We start from the raw sequence: 18,043 nt of genomic DNA, 5'->3' as shown, positions 1-18,043 counted from the left end.
TGTCCCATGGCATCGTTGCTTGCCAGGTCCATGGTTCCTGATACATCTTAGTTGGCACCTTCTTCTTTTTACTCCTGGTGGTGGTTGTTTTATTTTAGTCTCTGGAGCAAGGGAACCCTCAGCCTTCCTCCCTCCATCAAAGAAAGGGAAGGGATGAGATTTGCTGGGAGCAGCCAAGTCTGGTCAGTGAGCTCTGCAGCTAATGCATGCATGTGTATGCAAACCGGGGCCAGGCTCAACCCTCTCTCCTTCGACTAGTCCTTCTTCCCTCTCTCTGCTTCTCTACCGCTCTTGCCCTCCAGAGAGCCCACCCCACAAGATGAGTAGGCAGGCCTAGAGAGAGGAGGTAAAGGAAAGAAACGAAAGGTACACCTGTCCTCATTCCTGCCCCTGCACATGACAACTCCTGGAGCTGTGATGGGGAAGGGCTGTCTTGGGTGGACATGAGGCTCCCCTGCTGGTGAGCTCAGGAACAGCTGGGAAGGGCCCTGGAAGGTGGTGTAAGGATGCAGGACCTGAGGGCCTAGAACGTGTGTTAGGGAGCCTAGCGCTTTTGTTCACACCTGCTGACCCTCCTTTCTCCCGTGACTCCCTCTTGCAAGGTCTCTTAGGCTTGATCCTCTACCAAGAAGTCTCTATTTTCCTTGAACTCTCATAGCTTTTTCCTCTCTGCTTGTTGGTTGTCACTTAGGTTTTATGCCTTATCACGGGTTCCCAATTGTTCTGGATTCAGGGGAAAGAGGTGACATTTCATGAGCAGCTACCTATGAACCAGGTGTTTGACTAGCTGCTGTGTACCGTATCTCATCTACTCTCTACAAGTTAGGTGTTTCTAAAATCCCCATTTTATAGCCTAGACAACTGAGTCAGTGAGATTAAGTTCCCTATGACTAGTAGGTGTTCATCTGTGATTCTTCCGCAGATCCTGGCACGGGGTGGGGGTGGGGTGTGGGGTAAGAGATGGGTGGGGTTTGGGGAGGGGGTGCTTACATGTACCGGATGCTCAGAAAATATCTATGTGACACTTGGACTCTGCCATGTCTCAGGTTGAGGGTTGGGGTTGGTAGAGGAGGGTAAAGTGGGAGGAGCTTGTATGGACAGGCGGAAAGACCGGGCCAAGGTCAGAGTGCCCCAGAGCCACAACAGGATGAATGTTGGTCTGGTTGGTGTTGCCCACTGTCCTTGTGATGGCTGGGTAACCCCGAGTCCCTGAGGGGCCTCAGCCAGTCACTTCCTGCTACCAGCTGCTCACCCACCAGGAGGAATTAGTGGGAGCCACCCCTGGGGTTCCCCTGCTGCTTCCTCAGCCCCTTCACCGGAAAGGGGTGGGGACAGGGCAAAGCTCCCAGATGTTTCAGAGGGTTTTCCTCCTTATGCCCAGCGAGGGTTAAATGACATTTAAAAACATTTTTGGAGGAGGGAGAGGGATATGCTGAGCAGTACCTTTGGACTTTGGAGTAGGCCCTTAGAAGAGGGAAGAGCTGCCTGGGTTACAAAATGTGGGGTGGTGGAGGACATCTGGGCCACCGGAAGGTCCTAGAAGTAGGGGAGGGGAGGGAGAAAGTGCATATAGGATAGGCTCCCAGCCTCTGGTCAAAGACTACTCAGCAGTGTGATTCCTGTTGGGATCCAATCCTTTAGCCCACACTTTCCTGAATTTTCTGAAGCCGGTTCCTTAAGTCGCCTAATGTTTGGGAAGAAGCCAGGAGACCCTGGCAGATGTAAACTCAGAACCTGAGAGGAATGACAGGAGGGCAGCCCAAACAGGTGTCTCCCCGGTTCCACTCCCCAAGCCCTCTTGGCAGGTCCAACACTAACAGGCTGGGACCGCGCCTTCAGGACACCTTTCAATGGCCCGGGGCCAAGGAGAGCGAGGGCCGACGCCCCAGGATGCGCTCAGTGAGAAGAGGCGTTCGGAGGGACCTGCGCCCCGAGCTTCCCAGGCTGGGGAAGCCGTGCTCCCGCCAATCCGCAAGATGGAAGTTGCTCCCTCTAGCTTTCCCACTAGCGAAGGCTGCTGGTTTTGTGAGCGACCCCTCCCTTCACGGCCAGATCGATTTCTAGCACTTACTCTTTGCTAGAGTCTTGTTCATTTAAAAATGCATCTTAAAAGGCACCGCCAATTACACCTTGGATCGAGCTCAGATCCGATTTTGGGTAAGGTGGAAAGTTTACGAGGCACTGCGCGTACCCCACCACCGCACACTGGGTGCGCGCGGAGCTGCATGAAGGCATGTGTGCGCCGGAGCCGAGGGATGCAGGCAGCGCTAACCAATTAAGGATGTGTCCGGAGGGAGCGTGAAATGGGGTGCCCGGCGTGCGTGGCTGTGTGCCTCCGCCGCCTCGCCCTTCTTGCCGGAACGTGTCTGCAACCTCACATCTCCTTCAGTCCTTTCCCAGCCTGACGCTTCCTTTTTGGTGTTTCTGCGCGTTTATTGTAAATTCCGTGCCTAAAACACGCCGGTAAGCCCGGCCCATCGACAGATGGATCAATCGCCCCCTTCCCGGCTGGGGGAAGGAGACCCCACCCGGAGCCTCGGAAGCGGGGAGCTGCCGGCTGCCTCGGGAGAGCTACCTACAACCCAGCCAACCGCCAAGCGCAGGCAGCGAGCCTGGCGCCGAGTCCTGGCCGGGGCGGTCTTGGGGCGCTCCTGCCGGGGTGGGGTGCCAGTCCTTGCCTGACCTCTTCGGCGCGGTTCGGGCAGGTTCGCCGGCCTCGGAGGCCGTAGCGAGGGCGTCTGGGCGCAGCAGTCTTCTGCCCGCGCCGGGGAGGAGAGACACTGGGGAAGGATCTCCTAGGGCTGGGACGATGGGTGTGCGAGGGGCGAGCGCGCTGCGGCCATGCGGGGAAAGTTCTCGAGCTCCGCGTGGGGATCACACGAGTATGCGTGCGAGGGGCTAGACCCGGCCGGCTGGCTGCGCGGGGACGCCCGCGGTTGGCGCTCTAGGGGGTCCTTCTTTTCCCCCGGCGCCTTCGGGGAGACGCTTGGTTTCGGTTCCCTGGCCAAGGACGCTCCGCCCGCCGAGGGTGCAGCCTTTTCCCCAGACCCAGGCCGCCAGGATGGGTTTTTTCTAGCGCCCCTCCCCCAGCCCCTGGGAGGCTCGGGCGCTTTGGACTCCGCGCCCTCCAGCCTCCACTCTTCCTCCCCGCGCGTCCGGGACTCGGTGGACGAGTGGGCGGGGCAGGAGCCCTAGGGGTTGGAGGGCGAAGCCTGCCCAGAGGCGTGGGGTGGGGCGCGCGGCGAGGGGAGGAGGCGGGCGCGGAGGCTCGGGGGGTTTGCGCCGCAGCCCGGAGTCGGTCAGTTTCCGGCCGGGGCGGCAGGTCAGTCCGAGGAAGGGCGGGGGGCCGAGCTCTCCTTTCGGCCTGCGTTCCCGGCGCCACCGCCGTGCCGCCGCCGCCGCTGCAGAGTGTGGTTGCTCCGCCGCGCGCCCGCGCCCCGCGCCGCCGGCCGCCTGGGAGCCCGAGCGCCGAGCCCGGGGCGGAGGAGAGGGGCGCGGGCGCGAGAGCCGCGGCGAGGGAGCCGCGAAGGGGGAAGGGGGCGGGCGGAGGGAGGAGCGGGAGAGAGGGGGAGGGAGGGAGAGGCGAGCGAGGGAGAGCTGGGGAGAGCGAGCTAGAGCTAGAGCCCGAGAGGAACGGGAGGGAAAGGGAGGAAGACGGACGCACGCCGAGACTCGGGCGCCGGAATTCCATTAGAAAAAAGTGAGCCGGCCGAGGGGTAGCGGGAGAAGGTTTTTTTTGAAAATTTCCCTCGTCTGGAGCGAAAGAAGCGACTCAGGTCTTTCGCCCTCCAAGCTCCCGCTGGATTGCTCCCTGGCGCTTCCCCACGTCGGTGGATTGCTTTCCTATTTGCGTTTTATTCTGACCCCCACCCTCGTCGCTTCCTTCCAACCCTCGGCTCTCCCGTCGCCTCTCCCCACCCCTCCCCAGGCCCCTCCAGAGGAGCACAGGGGATCGGACCGCGGGGACCCGCGCTCCCGGGCCAGCGGAGGGACGGCAGAGCACAGGACTGCTGTCGGCTGGGAAGCAGCATCCACAGACACACCTGTATATTTAATTTTAGTGGGCAAGGGGCGTCGAGAGGGCCCGCCGCCCTTCTTCCCCACCCCCTCCAGCCAGGGGCGAGAATCGCAGGACTCAGGATCTCCATCGGGTGGACTCGTTGGGATCTCCGCATTGGATTTGGGGCTGATTATCACTGCTTGGCTATATTATTGTCATTATTATTTTTTTTTACCCAAGGGAGAAAGACAAAAACACAAAACTGTGGGATTTATTTAACATGATCTTGGCAAACGCCTTCTGCCTCTTCTTCTTTCTAGGTGAGTACCTGCGAGCAGCGAGGGCAGCGGGTCCGCGGGAACCAGGGGGCCTCGCAGGCGGCGGGTTCGGGCGTCTGCGAGCAGCCGGGGGAGCGGGGCGCCTGGGAGACTGGCGGGGCGGCCGGCAGGAGAGTGCGCCGCGGAGCGAGCTAGCCAGGCGCTGCCAGCCCAGCCCGGCCGGGCGCGAGCCCTGGCTGTCTGGTTAAGAGCGGGGATTAAGAAGGAGACTTAGAACACCCAAGCCATCCCCGCGCGTTCTCTCTCTCTCTCTCTCTCTCTCTCTCTCTCTCTCTCTCTCTCTCTCTCTCTCTCTCTCTATCTCTCTCTCTCTCCACTCACACAATGATGTACTCATTTCCCGCAAAATAATGGGTTCAGATTGCGGCAACTTCAGAAAAATACACACATTACCGCCCCCCCAACTCTTGATCTGATCTGGAAGGGAGGCGGGAGGAGAAAGGTTCAGTATGGGGAGAAAAACCCAGGGTTCCCCCTTTCCAGGCTCCCAGAATGGATTGTGGGGAAGCCCATGGGTTTCTCCAGGAGCTCCTTGTTGGACTTTTTTGGGTGAGGGGCGCTGGTAGCCACCCCCTCACCTGCCAGTCAACCTCTGGAAAATGAACCCGGTTTCCAACACCCTGAACCTCTTCCCACAGCTCTGCTCCCTGGAAGACTTTTCAAGTTTCCCCCCATCCTTTGCCCTCCCTGCTGCCCAGGCCCAGCCAGATGGGTAGGCAGGAGTGGAGGGCTGTGAGCCCTGCTCACTGTTTGCCTTCCTCACCCCTGGGGGCCAGGGACCCTGTAGCTAGCTGGTGGGAAGAAAGGGAAGGAGGCCAAAGTTTGCTTCCTTGGGTAATGGAGAGAGGGGTGATGGAAAAACCAGATCTGAACAAAGGCCACTACTCATCCTGTAAGCCCCCTCCCCCAAGGGCAGGGAAGAGGGGCTGCCTGGTAACCCTGACCCTAGGCAGCCTCATTCCCACCCAGAATTCCCAACCCTCACCCCCTTTTATGCTATGTGGCACCTCAGTTGCCTGGGAAGTGGGTGCAGAGAGAGCATTCTGGGAGTGGAGGTGAGGAAAAGAGGGTGTTTTCAAGTGCTGACTAGGAGTCCCAGGCAAGGCTGTCCAGAGCAGGTGCTCCAGGAGGGAGCTGGTGACGTGTGTGTGTGTGTGTGTGTGTGTGTGTGTGTGTGTGTGTGTGAGAGAGAGAGAGAGAGAGAGAGAGAGAGAGAGAGAGAGACATCTGCTTCAGTGTGGGTGCTATTCCTGCCACCCTGGCCTGCTGTGTGGCTGGTGGTGAGCCAGGCTGCCCGGCTGGGTCAGGAGTGCACCCTGTCCCTCCTGAAGGAGTGGAGAGGGGAGGCCTGGGAGGTAGGTGCTGGTCTCAGAAAGATGTGGGTGGTCTAAGTGCCTCCTGACCAGGACAGGGGATTTCAGTCAAGATTGGCCCTGGGCCTTTTGTCCACCTGTCTTCTTCCCCTCCCCCAGGCGTGAGTTTCCCAGGGGGCTTGGCCCCGCTCTAGGGTGTGGCCTTCACCTTCCTGCTGCCCAAACCAGAGACAGCTTCTCTCCAGGTAGGAGGGGCTGAGGTAGGAAGCTGGGTCGGTGCTCTGGGCTCACGGAGTTCCTGCAGCCAGTCCCTGCAACCCTCTGCAAGTGGACTCTTCTTTCTGAAGGGGCTGTTCTAAAACCTGACCTTTCTCCCCACTGGTTTGAAAAGCCAGCTTTCTGGGGCCAACAAGAAAAGAAAACTGTATTTTGTGGAAAAACCATTAGATTGCTCACACACCCCAGGCTCGCAGGACTCCCAGGCATAGGCACTCTGAGGTCTGGAGTGGAGGAGGGCATATAGGACCCTCAGGCATCTCTAGGCCCAGACCCCCATGTTGCAGGCGGGACTTTCCCAGCTGAGAGGGCTGCAGAGGTGACAGTGTTCTCATGGTGCGTGTGTGGGTATGAGGGTGTGCTGGTCAGAAATGCCCACCCTGGTGCTTGCGACCTGGGGGCTGAGTGGTGAGAAGAGGGTGAGAGCCGTGAGAGCGGGGCCAGCAGCCCCTTCGGTTAGAGCCAAAGTTCCTTTCCCTTGAGAAGCCCCTTTCCAGTGCTGGGCAAGGGGTTAACTGAGTGACCACAGAACATTGCAAAGGTCTGGGTGAGGCCAGTCAAGAAGGAAGGGATAGGTTGGTGCTTTGAAAGGAGCCCACGGCTGGGAGTTGGTTGGAAATTCCACTTGGGGGAGAGGTTTCCCTGGAGCTTTGGTTGGGAGCATGGTGAAGCATGTTCCCAGGAGTAGGGCCTTCCGCGTGCTCCTCCCAAGGTTCCGAGTGAGGTCTGGAGGTGGGGAGGCCTGGGGGCCCAGCCAACCTGCCCTCCAGTGCTGACATTCCCAGGGAGATGTGTGATGGGGAAAGCCACTTGGGGGCGGGGTCTGGTCGGAGGGCCAACTTTACATTGACAACTCCTGTCTGGCGGGTACTTGATGCAGCAGAGTGCTGTAGCTCTGTGTAGCCGCTCAGTCCCCCGTGCTTCTAGAAGCTCTCCCACACCTCTTTTCTTGACGGATCCGAGTTTCCTCTTGATCTAGAACTTGGGCACGCCACCAGGATACCTTCTGACCTTTATTTTCCTAGAATTCTTGGCCCTGAGTTGCCATGATTTCTTTCTCTGGCTGGGCTTGATTGCTTCCGGGGGTCATGACGTCAATGAGAGGAGTCAGGGACAGGTGGCAGTCAGGCAGTTTGTGAAAGGATGCACCTGGCCTCTGCTGAGCCTGGTCACACGTGCTCACTGGCAGGATGGGGAAGCCCTTGCTTTTGACACAGAGCCAGGATTCTGTAAGGATCATCCCTGGGGCTCTGGACCCCAACCGTAGGGCTGGCAGGGTAAGTGTCCTTATTGCCCCAATCCCCTGGGCCTGTGTCCTGATCAGCCAACCTGTGAAGGTGCCCCTTTCTCAGTGCACTTCTGGTACAGTCAAGGTGGGAGGGGAGGAACCTGCTGGGACGCTGGGTTGACGATCAAAGTCAGTGGAAGGCCAAGGGCTGGGTTGGTCTTAAGGCTCCAGCTGGCTGGCTGGCTGGCTAGGTGGGGGCAGCAGGTGCAAGTGAGGCTGGGTCAGCTCAGCTGCTCCTGGGTGGCCCAGATGCACTGAGTGCTGCTCAGGGATCTAGGAATTTGCTGAAGCCAGGAAATACAGCAGATGCCCCACTCTCCAGCCAACACTCCATGCTGGTTTCTTCTCTGGTCTGTCTCAGCCTGGCCACAGCCTTCAGCTCTTCCTGTCCTGAGGCAGAAGTGTGGTCAGTGGGCAGAGGAAATGTCTCTCACTCTTGCCCTAGAGGCCTTCTGCACTGCAGGCCCACCCTCTGCTCCTCTTCCTTGGCTGGTGGGTAGGCCTGGTCGTTCTAGGGGAGGGTTCCTCTTCCTTCCGCGGAGGAACTGGCTCTCAGTGCAGCGCTCTGCCTCTAGGTGTCGCTGTCTCCCTGCGGTTGCTGCCCCCTGAGCAGGGCCTCCTGCGGGGAAGGAGTGAGACCTGGCAGTTCTGGGTAGAGATGGGGGATTCTTCCGGATATTTAGGAGGGGACTTCTGGCCTAGGATCATATTATGTCTTGTGGCCGATGGAGTTGGAAGAAGCCTCCCAGATCACGTCTTGGATCTTGGAAAAGGCAGTCTTGGCTCTGGGCCACATTATGGGCTTTTTCTGGAGCAGGATCTGGAGTGCGGGGCTTGAGGAGGACAGGGAGACCAGCAGGATGTCTGTGGTAGATGGAACCATGTTAGGAGCTTGATTTTGAAGGTTCCTGCCCTTCACCTCTGAATCTTCTTCCCTGACGCCCTCTCTCCCAAGGACTGTGGGTGTGGACCCTCTGGGCTGTGGATAGAAGGGGGGCCTCAGCTTCCTGCCTGTTCACTTTTGCAGAAGCCGGGCTCCATGTGTGAGACGAGGGCCGAGGAGGGACGCACTTCCCCTTTTGCAATTGGCTGATCATTTGGGTTTTGGAAAGAAAGGAAAGACAGTGGGAGAGGGTTTGAGAGGAAAGAGAGAAAAAGAAATAGAAGAGAGAGGAAATGATTTGCGTAGAGCATTTTTTGGAGGGGCTGGGGTGTAGATTGTCCTGGGAAGGCACCATTTCGGGTCTTGGCAGCTGTGAAGTGGCCTGGGCGGGTGGAGGCTGGGCCGGAAAGGGGTAGCTCTTTCCTGGGGATGCACCTTAGAGCACAGGATCAGGCCTGTCTCCCATTCTCTTTCTTTTTAAAATGCTTTTTTTTCTTTTTTAATTTTCAATTACAGAACTCAGAATGAATAGGCTGGGGGTCCAAGAAGTCCTTTCAGCCTGTGTGTGACCTTCAGTTGTCATCTCCCTTCTCTGGGCCTCAGTTTCCCCAGGGTAAAATCTGGGGGCTGGACTCTGTGGTGTCAAAGGTCCTAACAGGCTATGAAAGTTAAATTGCTTTCTGCTGTGGGCCTCTGGCTAGAACTGAAGCTGGTAGGAGGCCTGGGGTGTACGAATGTGATCCCCTCTGCACAGCCCAGCAGGCCCTGCAGCCCCCAGCTCTCTGCTGAGGCTCTCACATTATTCGTTGGCCTTCTGGCATGGGCCTTGCTCTAGGGCCTTCTGGCTAGCCCAGTGCTGAGGGTAACAGGGTGGAGCCAGCAGGGGATCTGATGGAGCCAGGGCAGAGGGCAGCTGAGTTCTCCATGGGGTTTGAGGAGGGATGTTGTTGTCTTAGGACCAGCAGCCCCTCCTCTGGCCTGCTCTGCCGGGAGGTGGCATTGAGCGGGCCTTGATGTGCTTTGGAGTAAATGAGTGTGACTTCCAGAGAGGCCTTACCGACCCTCAGCCCTGCATCTTGTGTGGGAGACTGTGGTGGCCTCACTCATGCTTGTCTTCCCTCCCCACCACCCAGACGAGACCCTCCGCTCTTTGGCCAGCCCTTCCTCCCTGCAGGGCCCCGAGCTGCACGGCTGGCGCCCCCCAGTGGACTGTGTCCGGGCCAATGAGCTGTGTGCCGCTGAATCCAACTGCAGCTCCCGCTACCGCACGCTTCGGCAGTGCCTGGCTGGCAGGGACCGCAACACCATGCTGGCCAACAAGGAGTGCCAGGCGGCCCTGGAGGTCCTGCAGGAGAGCCCGCTGTATGACTGCCGCTGCAAGCGGGGCATGAAGAAGGAGCTGCAGTGCCTGCAGATCTACTGGAGCATCCACCTGGGGCTGACCGAGGGTAAGCCTGGGGCGTGGCGGTGGTGGTGAGGGGTGTGGGGGCCCAGGTTCAGGGGCAGGACAGGGTAATGGAGTAAACTGGCCAGCTTCTTAGCCCTCCTCACTGGAGGAAACAAGAACCCAGAAGAAGTAGCCTCCGGACCTGGGAGGGAGCTGAGGAGGAGAGAAGGCAGGGTGGTGGGAGGAGAACAAGGCTGGAGCAGGGGTGAAGGGACAGGGAACAAACCAGGGGCAGAAGGACCTATGACCGTGTGAAGGGGTCACAGGAGAAGGTGAGGTAAGAGTCCCAGGCAACGGAGAAGTGAGAACAGGATAGAGAGACAGACCGGCCGTGTGCTTGCAGAGCTGAGCTGTGAGCACACCAGCTCCTGCCACTCCCGCTGCCTGGGCACCCAGTGAGGGCTGCCCCTTCCCGCTCTTCCTGCTCCCAGGAGTTCCATCTTCAGTGGCTCCTGACCCCGTGGCTGGCCTAGGCACCTTCCGTAGGGCTTGGAGCAGTGTGAGGGCAGCAGGTCCATATTCCTCAGTAGGCCTGCCCCCAAGTCCCCAGTTAGAACCTGTAACACCCCCGCCCCCGCAAGGACTGCCTCCCCCATGTCCTCCCCCCGCAGACTGAAGTGAGATGGACTTGCATATATTGTAGGAGGGTGGCCACCTGGGTCAGACGGTCATTTATTAATTCAACCACTGTTTATTGAGAGTTTACCACCTGGTAGGCATTGTGGAGGGGTAGCCTCTGCCTTCGTGGAGCTCATAGTCTGGGGCAGGGGTCCTCAAACTACGGCCCGTGGGCCACATGCGGCCCTCTGAGGACGTGTATCCGGCCCACCGGGTGCCGCTGCCTGTCCTGCTTAGCAGCCGACTTGTCCTGGGCCCGCAGTGCGCATAGGAATTTGTTCATAGTTTTTTTTTAAAACTATAGTCCAGCCCTCCAACGGTCTGAGGGACAGTGAACTGGCCCCCTGTTTAAAAAGTTTGAGGACTCCTGGTCTGGGGGTGCAGAAAAGTGAGGGCTTTCTGTCATTTGTGGGTGTGAGTGCTTTGGGAAGCACTGGGCACTGTGGGAGTACTGAGGAGGGGCAGCTAATCTTTTGCTACAAAACATTGAGAGCCTTCCTGGAGGAGGCAGCTTCGCAGCTGAGACTAAAGAGTGAGCTGCAGTTACAGAATGAAGAGCTATGGGGAGAGTGTGGGAGGTGCAGGGAGGGCTGGGCAAAGGCGGCATGGGAGGGAGCTGAACCGCTTATGGACCCACAGGTGACAGTATGCAGCGGGGGCCGTGGGAAGTGGGTGGGGTGAGGAGAGGTGGAGGGTACCGTTCTGCTGGGCAGCAGGGCGCCTGGACAGTGTTGGTGAGACCACCCTTGCGCTTTGCTTCAGGACGACGTTCATGTGGTTTCATGAAGCGCAGACTGAGAGACTGCAAGGCGCTGTGTGACACAGGCCCGGGATCATGGTGGCTGAACAAGGACAGGGCAGGAAAGGAGGAGCTAAGGGCTGTTCAGGAGGTAGAACCCACAGGGGTTGGTGAAGGGAGCGAAGAGTCAAGGAGGCCGCCCAGTTTCTGTCTTGGGAGACTGGTGGGTGGGGGGCCCGGTGGCAAGAAGCAGCAAAGGTGCTGAGTGGGGGGAGGGCAGGGAGATGATGAATATTTGGGGGCATGTGCCTCTCTGTGGCCAAGCCCTGCGGACAAGCATACCATATGTTTATGTTGCAGACTGCCCTGTGGTCTTCCAGGTCCTTTTGTCCACAGTTGTCCGCCATCAGCCTGTAGGTGGGAACCAGGCCAAGGGAGTGGGTGACATCTCCATGGGAGGACCAGCAACATTTCAAGATGTGCAGGGAGGGAGGGGGGCCGGCGAGGGTGACGGAGGAGGAGGCTGGGGGAGAGGCGAGGGGCAGCAGAAGACCAGGGAGGAGCTCACTCTCGGAAGGAGGACTGTGCCAGCCTCCAGCACTTTAGGTCCAGCAGAAGAGGGTGGGAAAGGGTCCCCTGGGCCCTGGGGTGAGCTTCTTAGGTGGCTGCTAGGAGCAGAAACTTGGTTAGGGAGTGAGTGGGAGCTGGGGAGTTACGGATGATGAATGTGGACAGCAGCTCCTAGAATTTTGGTGTGAAGAGGAGAGAAGAACAAAGGATGACTTATTTTTTAAGATGCAAGAAGGTTGGGCAGTTTAAATTCTAAGGCAGGACAGTGTGAGGGAGACGCTGAGGTGAAGGAGAGAGGGGTGCTCTGTGGACAGTGCCTGGGAGAGGGGAGGGGTGGGTCCAGGGCCTGGGAGGGGTTAGCCTTAGGTCAGAGGAGCAATCCCACCTCGAGGTGCTGGAAGGAAGGAGGAAACAGATCAGGTGTGGAGGCCAGATAGCGAGGGGTTCCTGACCAGTGGCCAAGATAGTTCAACTCTGCCCCGCATATAGCAGTAAGCTGTGCATATAATTATTAATAGCACCACCACCATTAACAACAGAGTGATTCCTCGTGAATCAGGTGGCCATTCCTCCCATTTCTAGCAACCTCGAGTTCTAGAACTAGAAGTGGGGTCTACGCACTGTGTTCTCTGTGAGACAGGAGCTGCCTGTGCCCCAGGCGGACTCTAGCGCACAGAAGACCAAGGTCCCTGATTCAGTGAGCTGGGTCCTTTAGTTTCTTGTTTTATTTCCAGCAGCCTTCCAGTTCAACCCCAGGGAGACTGGCAGTAGGTCAGGTGGGTGCTGCAGAATGCACGGGGGAGGGGACACCAGAAGAGCCAGCTGGGCTGCCCGAGACTTTCCCAGCGAGGGGCTCCCTCTGGGGACTTCTGATTGGAGCTGGGCCTGAGGTGTCTGGAGGTAACAATAAGCATACCGTATGTTTATGTTGCAGACTGCCTTGTGGTCTTCCAGGTCCTTTTGAACCAGGAATGTCTGGCTGGAGACAGCTCGCTTCCAAATCTTGAGCTGCTGTTGGTTTATTTATTTAATGAACATCTGTCAAGCCCCTACTGTGTGCTTCAGAGGGTGACAGAAGCCACAGTCAGTCCTGTGCCTGGTCCCTATGCCAGCCAGCCAGCCAGCCAGCATAGGGGCTGGGAGACCCTTCCCCTGGGCCCACTCTAGAAAAGCAGACCCCATGCTATCTCATTCCTCAGAACCCAGCCCCCTCCAGCACCTCTCCCCCCCAGGATTCTACAATCTCCTCCCCCTGGGTCTTGGGGCCCAGAAGTAGTTTCTGCTAAGAGCTGACCATGGCAAGCCAGGAGGCCTTTTAAGGGCAGGTAATGTTCCTGTGAGTAAGAGGATCTACCTGACAGTTAATTATTCATGGTGTGGGGGAAGTGGTCCCCTGAGCACTTACCCCCTATTGCTAATAACATTGACTAACCTGGCTTGGTCCCTGGGGTGGGTGGGCGGATTGGGAGGGGAGAGGCCTGTGCAGGTCTGGACTTGGGTTCTTGTCTTCTCCTTGGCCCCTGCTGGGGGTGAGAGTTCCCTGGAGACTTGGTCCCTCTTTCTCCCTCTGCCTGAGGCCCAGGTCCTCAGCCAGTGGTGGTGGCAGGAATGTGGCCTCTGCTGAGCTCCTAGAGCCGGGGTGGGAACCTTTTTCCTGCCAAGGGCCGTTTGGATATTTATAACATCATTTGCAGGCCATGCAAAATTATCAGCTCACAAATCAGCCTGCGATATTTGGTCAAACATTTAATCAACTCACCCCTAGTGCCTTGGTGAGTTGATTGAATGTTTAAAACCAGGGCCTGACCAAATGGTTTCTCGGGTCTTACACGGCCCACGGGCTGGACGTTCCCCACCCCTGTCTAGAGAGTTGCAACCGCAAGGCATATTCAGCCCCACAACCATTTTGGTGGGAAAGCTGATGTGCAGGGAGGAGAGGTGGTACCCAGGGCACACAGCAAGCTAGAGGAGGGGCAGGCCTGACTCCTTATCCAGCCCCTTTGCAGTGCCCGGGGAGGTCCTGTGGCCTTGGGCCCATCCTCCCTCCCATCACCACCACCACCACCACCACCACCGCTGGTATTTACAGGGCGGAGCTGTTGCTGTTGGACTTCTTGCCCTTTTCAAAGGTGACAGTGAAGTTCAGGGCCACCCTGATCCTTCAGATGTGAGCAGCAGAGGCTTCTCCCATGGGTCCTCCTAGGTCACGCCCAGCAACCTAAGGTCCTGATTCGGCTTCAGTCTGACTGCCAGGCCTCGGGTTACCACCGTTGAATTTTGTTGCCCTAGAACCGTGGTCGGCAAACTGCGGCTCGCGAGCCACATGCGGCTCTTTGGCCCCTTGAGTGTGGCTCTTCCACAAAATACCACGGCCTGGGCGAGTCTATTTTGAAGAAATGGCATTAGAAGAAGTTTAAGTTTAAAAAATTTGGCTCTCAAAAGAAATTTCAATCATTGTACTGTTGATATTTGGCTCTGTTGACTAATGAATTTGCTGACCACTGCCCTAGAAGAATGGACTCCTCCCAGCCAATCCTGGGAATAGGCCGTTTGCCCCCACCCCGGAGACCCTCCCAGCCAATCATCCTGGCTGAGCTGTGCCCAGGTGTGGCGCTGCACCACATGCAACAATGAAGGACAGGCCCTGCTCTGGGCGAGCAGGCTAGCTGGCGGGAGACGGATCCTGTTTAAGAACAGCTTGGTTTCAATAACACTTTATTTTTGGAGGCAGCATTCATAATGATTAAATACTTGGACCCTGTCACCAACTGCTTGGGTTTGAAGTTTGACTCTGCCACTAACCAGCTGTGTGGCCTTGGGCAAGTTACTTAACATCTCTGTGCCCCGGTTCCTTATCCTTTTACAATAGGCAGACTGATGGTCCCTACCCCATAGATAAATTTAAGAGGATTAAATGAGTTAGCACAGCAACTTTCAGTAGGATTGGCACGTGGGAAGCACAGGATAACATTAACGTCATTTTTATTACAAAATACTTCCTAAGCTCTTATGTTCTTTGGCCTCAACAATGAGCACTGGCTGGCAGCCCTCCCACAGGGAGCTTCTCCAGGGCTGGTGGGTAGAGTGGAGGACACAGACCATGCAGGCCCCAGGGGGAAGGTGGGGCTAGAGACAGGCCTGAAGGGACAAGTAACGTTTGTGTGTTGTAGGGCCTGAGGGGTGCTCCCATGAGGTAAAGTGAAGGGTGGGGCCATTTCTCTAGGGGGAATGCACTTCCCGTGTTGTCTGTGGTCGGTCCCCTTTTCTGGAGTCCGCAGTATAGCAGACAGCAGGCTTTGTTCCCTGTACCAGCAGGGGGCTGGTTACGCCTCTAGTCCTAACCTCAGGGTGACCTCATGGGCTGGCTGACCGAGCCCCTCACCGAGGATTCCCACGTCTGGATGGCAGACACCGTCCTGCAGGTGGCCCCCATGGATGCCGCCCACATGGGGTCCCCTGAGGAAGGAGGTGCCTGTCCATAGCCCAGGGCCCTGGGTGGGTGGGAGCTCACTGTGCGAGGCTGTGGGTCATCACTATCTCCCTGCCCCTCCACTCACACGAACAGCCCGAGTGATTATTCGTGGTTTTCTTCTCACCATAACGTCTCAAGAGGCTATTTCCTTCCCTTCGAGGCAGTGGCATAGGGGGCGGAGTCTGATGACGTGGTAGGGGGTCTCTAGGGCAGCCCCGTGCCACTTATCTCCTGTCACTCCCTTGCCTTGCCTTTCGCTGAGCCTCTGATGCACCCGAAGGTCCAAGAAGCCAGCAGGTGGTGGGGCAGATTTGTAGGGAGTCTAGGAGGAGGTCAGGCCAAGAGGAGCTGGGGCCAGGCCTCCATTCAGCAGACCATGGGCCCTCCAGCCAGGTTCTCCCGGTGTCATGGTGGGAAGCAAAGGTGCGATGGGAGAGGATGCTGGTGGGAGGGCTGGGAGATGGCAGTCCAGCTGCTGCTTTAAGGAGCTGTGTGATCTCAGGCAGGTTGCTTCACCTCTCTGGGCCACCTCCACGCCCTGCCTTGTGAAATGAGGACATCATACTGAATGATGGGACCTGGCCTTCCCCAGGCTGTCACGGTCCCACCTCCCCACGCCTTCTTTCCAGAGCATTCAGAAGTCCTGAGAAAAGGGCAGGTCATGCTGGGGCACGAGGGAGAGTTGGGCAGTCTGACCTGCTCTGGGGGATGTCCCCTCTAGCTGGAGGAAATCACTCATTCCTGTTACACTCCAACTTTTCACTCATGACCTCCCCTTCCCTGTCAAAGGGGCCCCTGTGCCTGACAATGCTCTCTTTTCCAGGGGAGGAGTTCTACGAGGCCTCGCCCTACGAGCCGGTGACCTCCCGCCTCTCCGACATCTTCAGGCTCGCTTCAATCTTCTCAGGTAAGTGAGCTTGTGCTGGGGCCTCCCGGTTCTCATCTGGTCCAGGTGTGGCAGATAGAGGCCTGGGCTGGCTCAGAGTCCTGGCCTGTAGCACCAGCAAGCCCCTGACAGGCTCTGAGCATTAGACAGATCCTCATCTGTGAATAGGAGGCAGCATGCCCGCCCCAGGTTGTGCGTGGAGTAAAGCGTTTACGGGAACTGCCTTGCTCGAGCCGGCCAGGCAGCAGGCCTCGAATATGAAACCTGCTGTCACTCTCCTCTTCGTCACCTGTCTTGCCCCGATGGGTCCCTCTTTCCAGTTTCCCAACTCTTGTTCTAGCTGTTCAAGCTCTTTGTGCCTCAGTCTCCTCATCTGTGCAATGGGGAGCATATTACCTTGAAGACGGTTGCGAGGTCCGAATGAGCCAGTGGTTGTTAAGGGCTCAGCGTGCCTCTGGGTGAGCCTTCAGGAAGCGTTGGCCGTGGTTGTTGGCGTTCGTGTCACTGCTGTCCATTCTGCTGTGGGTTTCCCTCCCCCACTGAGGGCTCTGCTCCTTGCACCCCACTGAAGGCCTCCGAGGAAGGGCACTGAGCCCCAGGGAGGGAGAAGGACCAGGTTAAACTCCAGCTTTGCTCCCACATAGTGAACTCTCTCCCCGCCCAGGTCCACGTGTAGGAACCTGATGAGCTTTTTGGTTCTTTATTCTTGACCTTGCTGTTCCTTCTGCCATTTGGGGGCCCAGTGGGCACCTGCTTGGGCAGTGGTGGGGTGGCTTCCCATCTTGGAACTGCTCTGTGGGGCTGGGGTGAGCTCTCCTGGAGTCACCTGGTGCTAGAAGGTGGCAGGGTGGGCTTGTTCCCTGGGATTCTGTGCCTGGACCCCTGTTTTCCAGCTGGTTTCGTGGCAGGATTTGAAGCCTTCTGGGGTGTCTTTGCTTTAAGCCAGGGTTCCTCGCCAGCACCACTGTTGGTACTTTGGCCTGGGTAGATCGTGTGGGAGGAACCCACCCTGTGCATTTAGGATGTTGAGCAGCGTCCCTGGCCTCTGCCAAGTGATGCCAGAGCACCCCCTCCCCAAGCGTGACAACCCCAAATATCTCCAGACATGGCCTGGAACACATTTACTGCCAGTTGAGAAGCAGTGCTCTAAACGGTGACACAAAAGACTAGTGAGCCCCCAAGCCCTTCCAAATGGAGGATTCTCTAGGACAGTGGTCGGCAAACCGCCGTTTGCCGTTCTGTTGACTAATGAGTTTGCCGACCACTGCTCTAGGACAATGTTGCTCAAATGTTTTCCCCGTTATTACCCCCTAAGGAGAAAAATTCATTCTCTCTAACTGGGGAAATACTTAGTCTGCTGGGGCTGCCATCACAACGTAGTGTAGACTGAGCGGCTTCAACAATATGAATGTATCATCTTACAGCACTGGGGGCTGGACGTTCAAGATCAAGGTTGGGCAGGGCTTGGTTTCTGGTGAGCGCTCACTCTCTGACTTGCGATGGCCACCTTCTCACTGTGTCCTCACAGGGTGGGGTGGGACAGGAGAGTAGTTGGGGGTGAGGGGGAGAAAGAGAGAGAGAGAGAGAGAGAGAGAGAGAGAGAGAGAGAGAGAGAGAGAGAGATCTCTCTTGTTATAAGGGCACAGTCCTCTCAGATTAGAACCCCACCTGATAACCTCATTCAATCTTAACTACCTCCCAAAAGCCTTCTCTCCAACACAGTCACATTGGGGGTTACTGCTCTTTGAAGGGCACAATTTAGTCCATAGCAAGTGCCAAGAAATGAAATGTTGTCAGGTGGGGTTGAGTTTTGGAGGACCACAAACCACTGTAATGTCTATTTTGTTTTTGCCAAACCAAGAACCAATTTTTGTTTCCGTGAGGGTAACCCCATCCTCTCCTGTTGAGAATGCATGTTTCAGGGGTTGAGACGGGACATTATGCATGTGCCTGGTGACAGAAAACCTGGACACCCGTGAGAAGGGAGGCACTGGCCAAAGGGTGACCATTTGGACATGCCCCAGGGCCTGGCGGTGTCGAATGGCCGGTGGGGTAAGAGCAGAGGTGTGGGACTCGGCAGGTTGTCGTCTGGCTTGCCTGTGGGCACTGTGGTCAGGCTATAGGCCTTGCCCATCTGACAGGGCTGCCCTGGGTGAGGGCTTGACTGAGGTCTCTCCCAGCACACATTCTGATTCTTACATTTTCTGGTTTGT

General features: G+C 57.4%; 1 protein-coding gene across 3 annotated transcripts in view; it reads left to right on the top strand.

Moving 5' to 3' along the window:
• Positions 1 to 3,273: 3,273 nt before the first annotated feature.
• Positions 3,274 to 18,043, top strand: part of GFRA2 (GDNF family receptor alpha 2) — a 97,960-nt gene continuing 83,190 nt past the window's right edge. The window contains exons 1-4 of one of the 3 annotated variants that reach the window (XM_080672655.1): positions 3,274 to 3,322; positions 4,241 to 4,320; positions 9,232 to 9,546; positions 15,768 to 15,851. In XM_080672655.1, the coding sequence (XP_080528781.1) occupies positions 4,281 to 4,320; positions 9,232 to 9,546; positions 15,768 to 15,851 (439 nt within the window). In that variant the 5' untranslated portion in view covers positions 3,274 to 3,322; positions 4,241 to 4,280. Of the gene's footprint in view, positions 3,323 to 3,594; positions 4,321 to 9,231; positions 9,547 to 15,767; positions 15,852 to 18,043 lie in introns of those variants that run through there. The other 2 variants (XM_080672656.1, XM_080672657.1) reach the window with 2 other exon arrangements.

The sequence above is a fragment of the Plecotus auritus genome (genome assembly GCF_963455305.1).
Source record: "Plecotus auritus genome assembly, chromosome: 6".
Taxonomy (NCBI): Eukaryota; Metazoa; Chordata; class Mammalia; order Chiroptera; family Vespertilionidae; genus Plecotus; species Plecotus auritus.
Note: the sequence above shows the minus strand (reverse complement) of the source record. Positions and strands in the feature narration are given on the sequence as shown.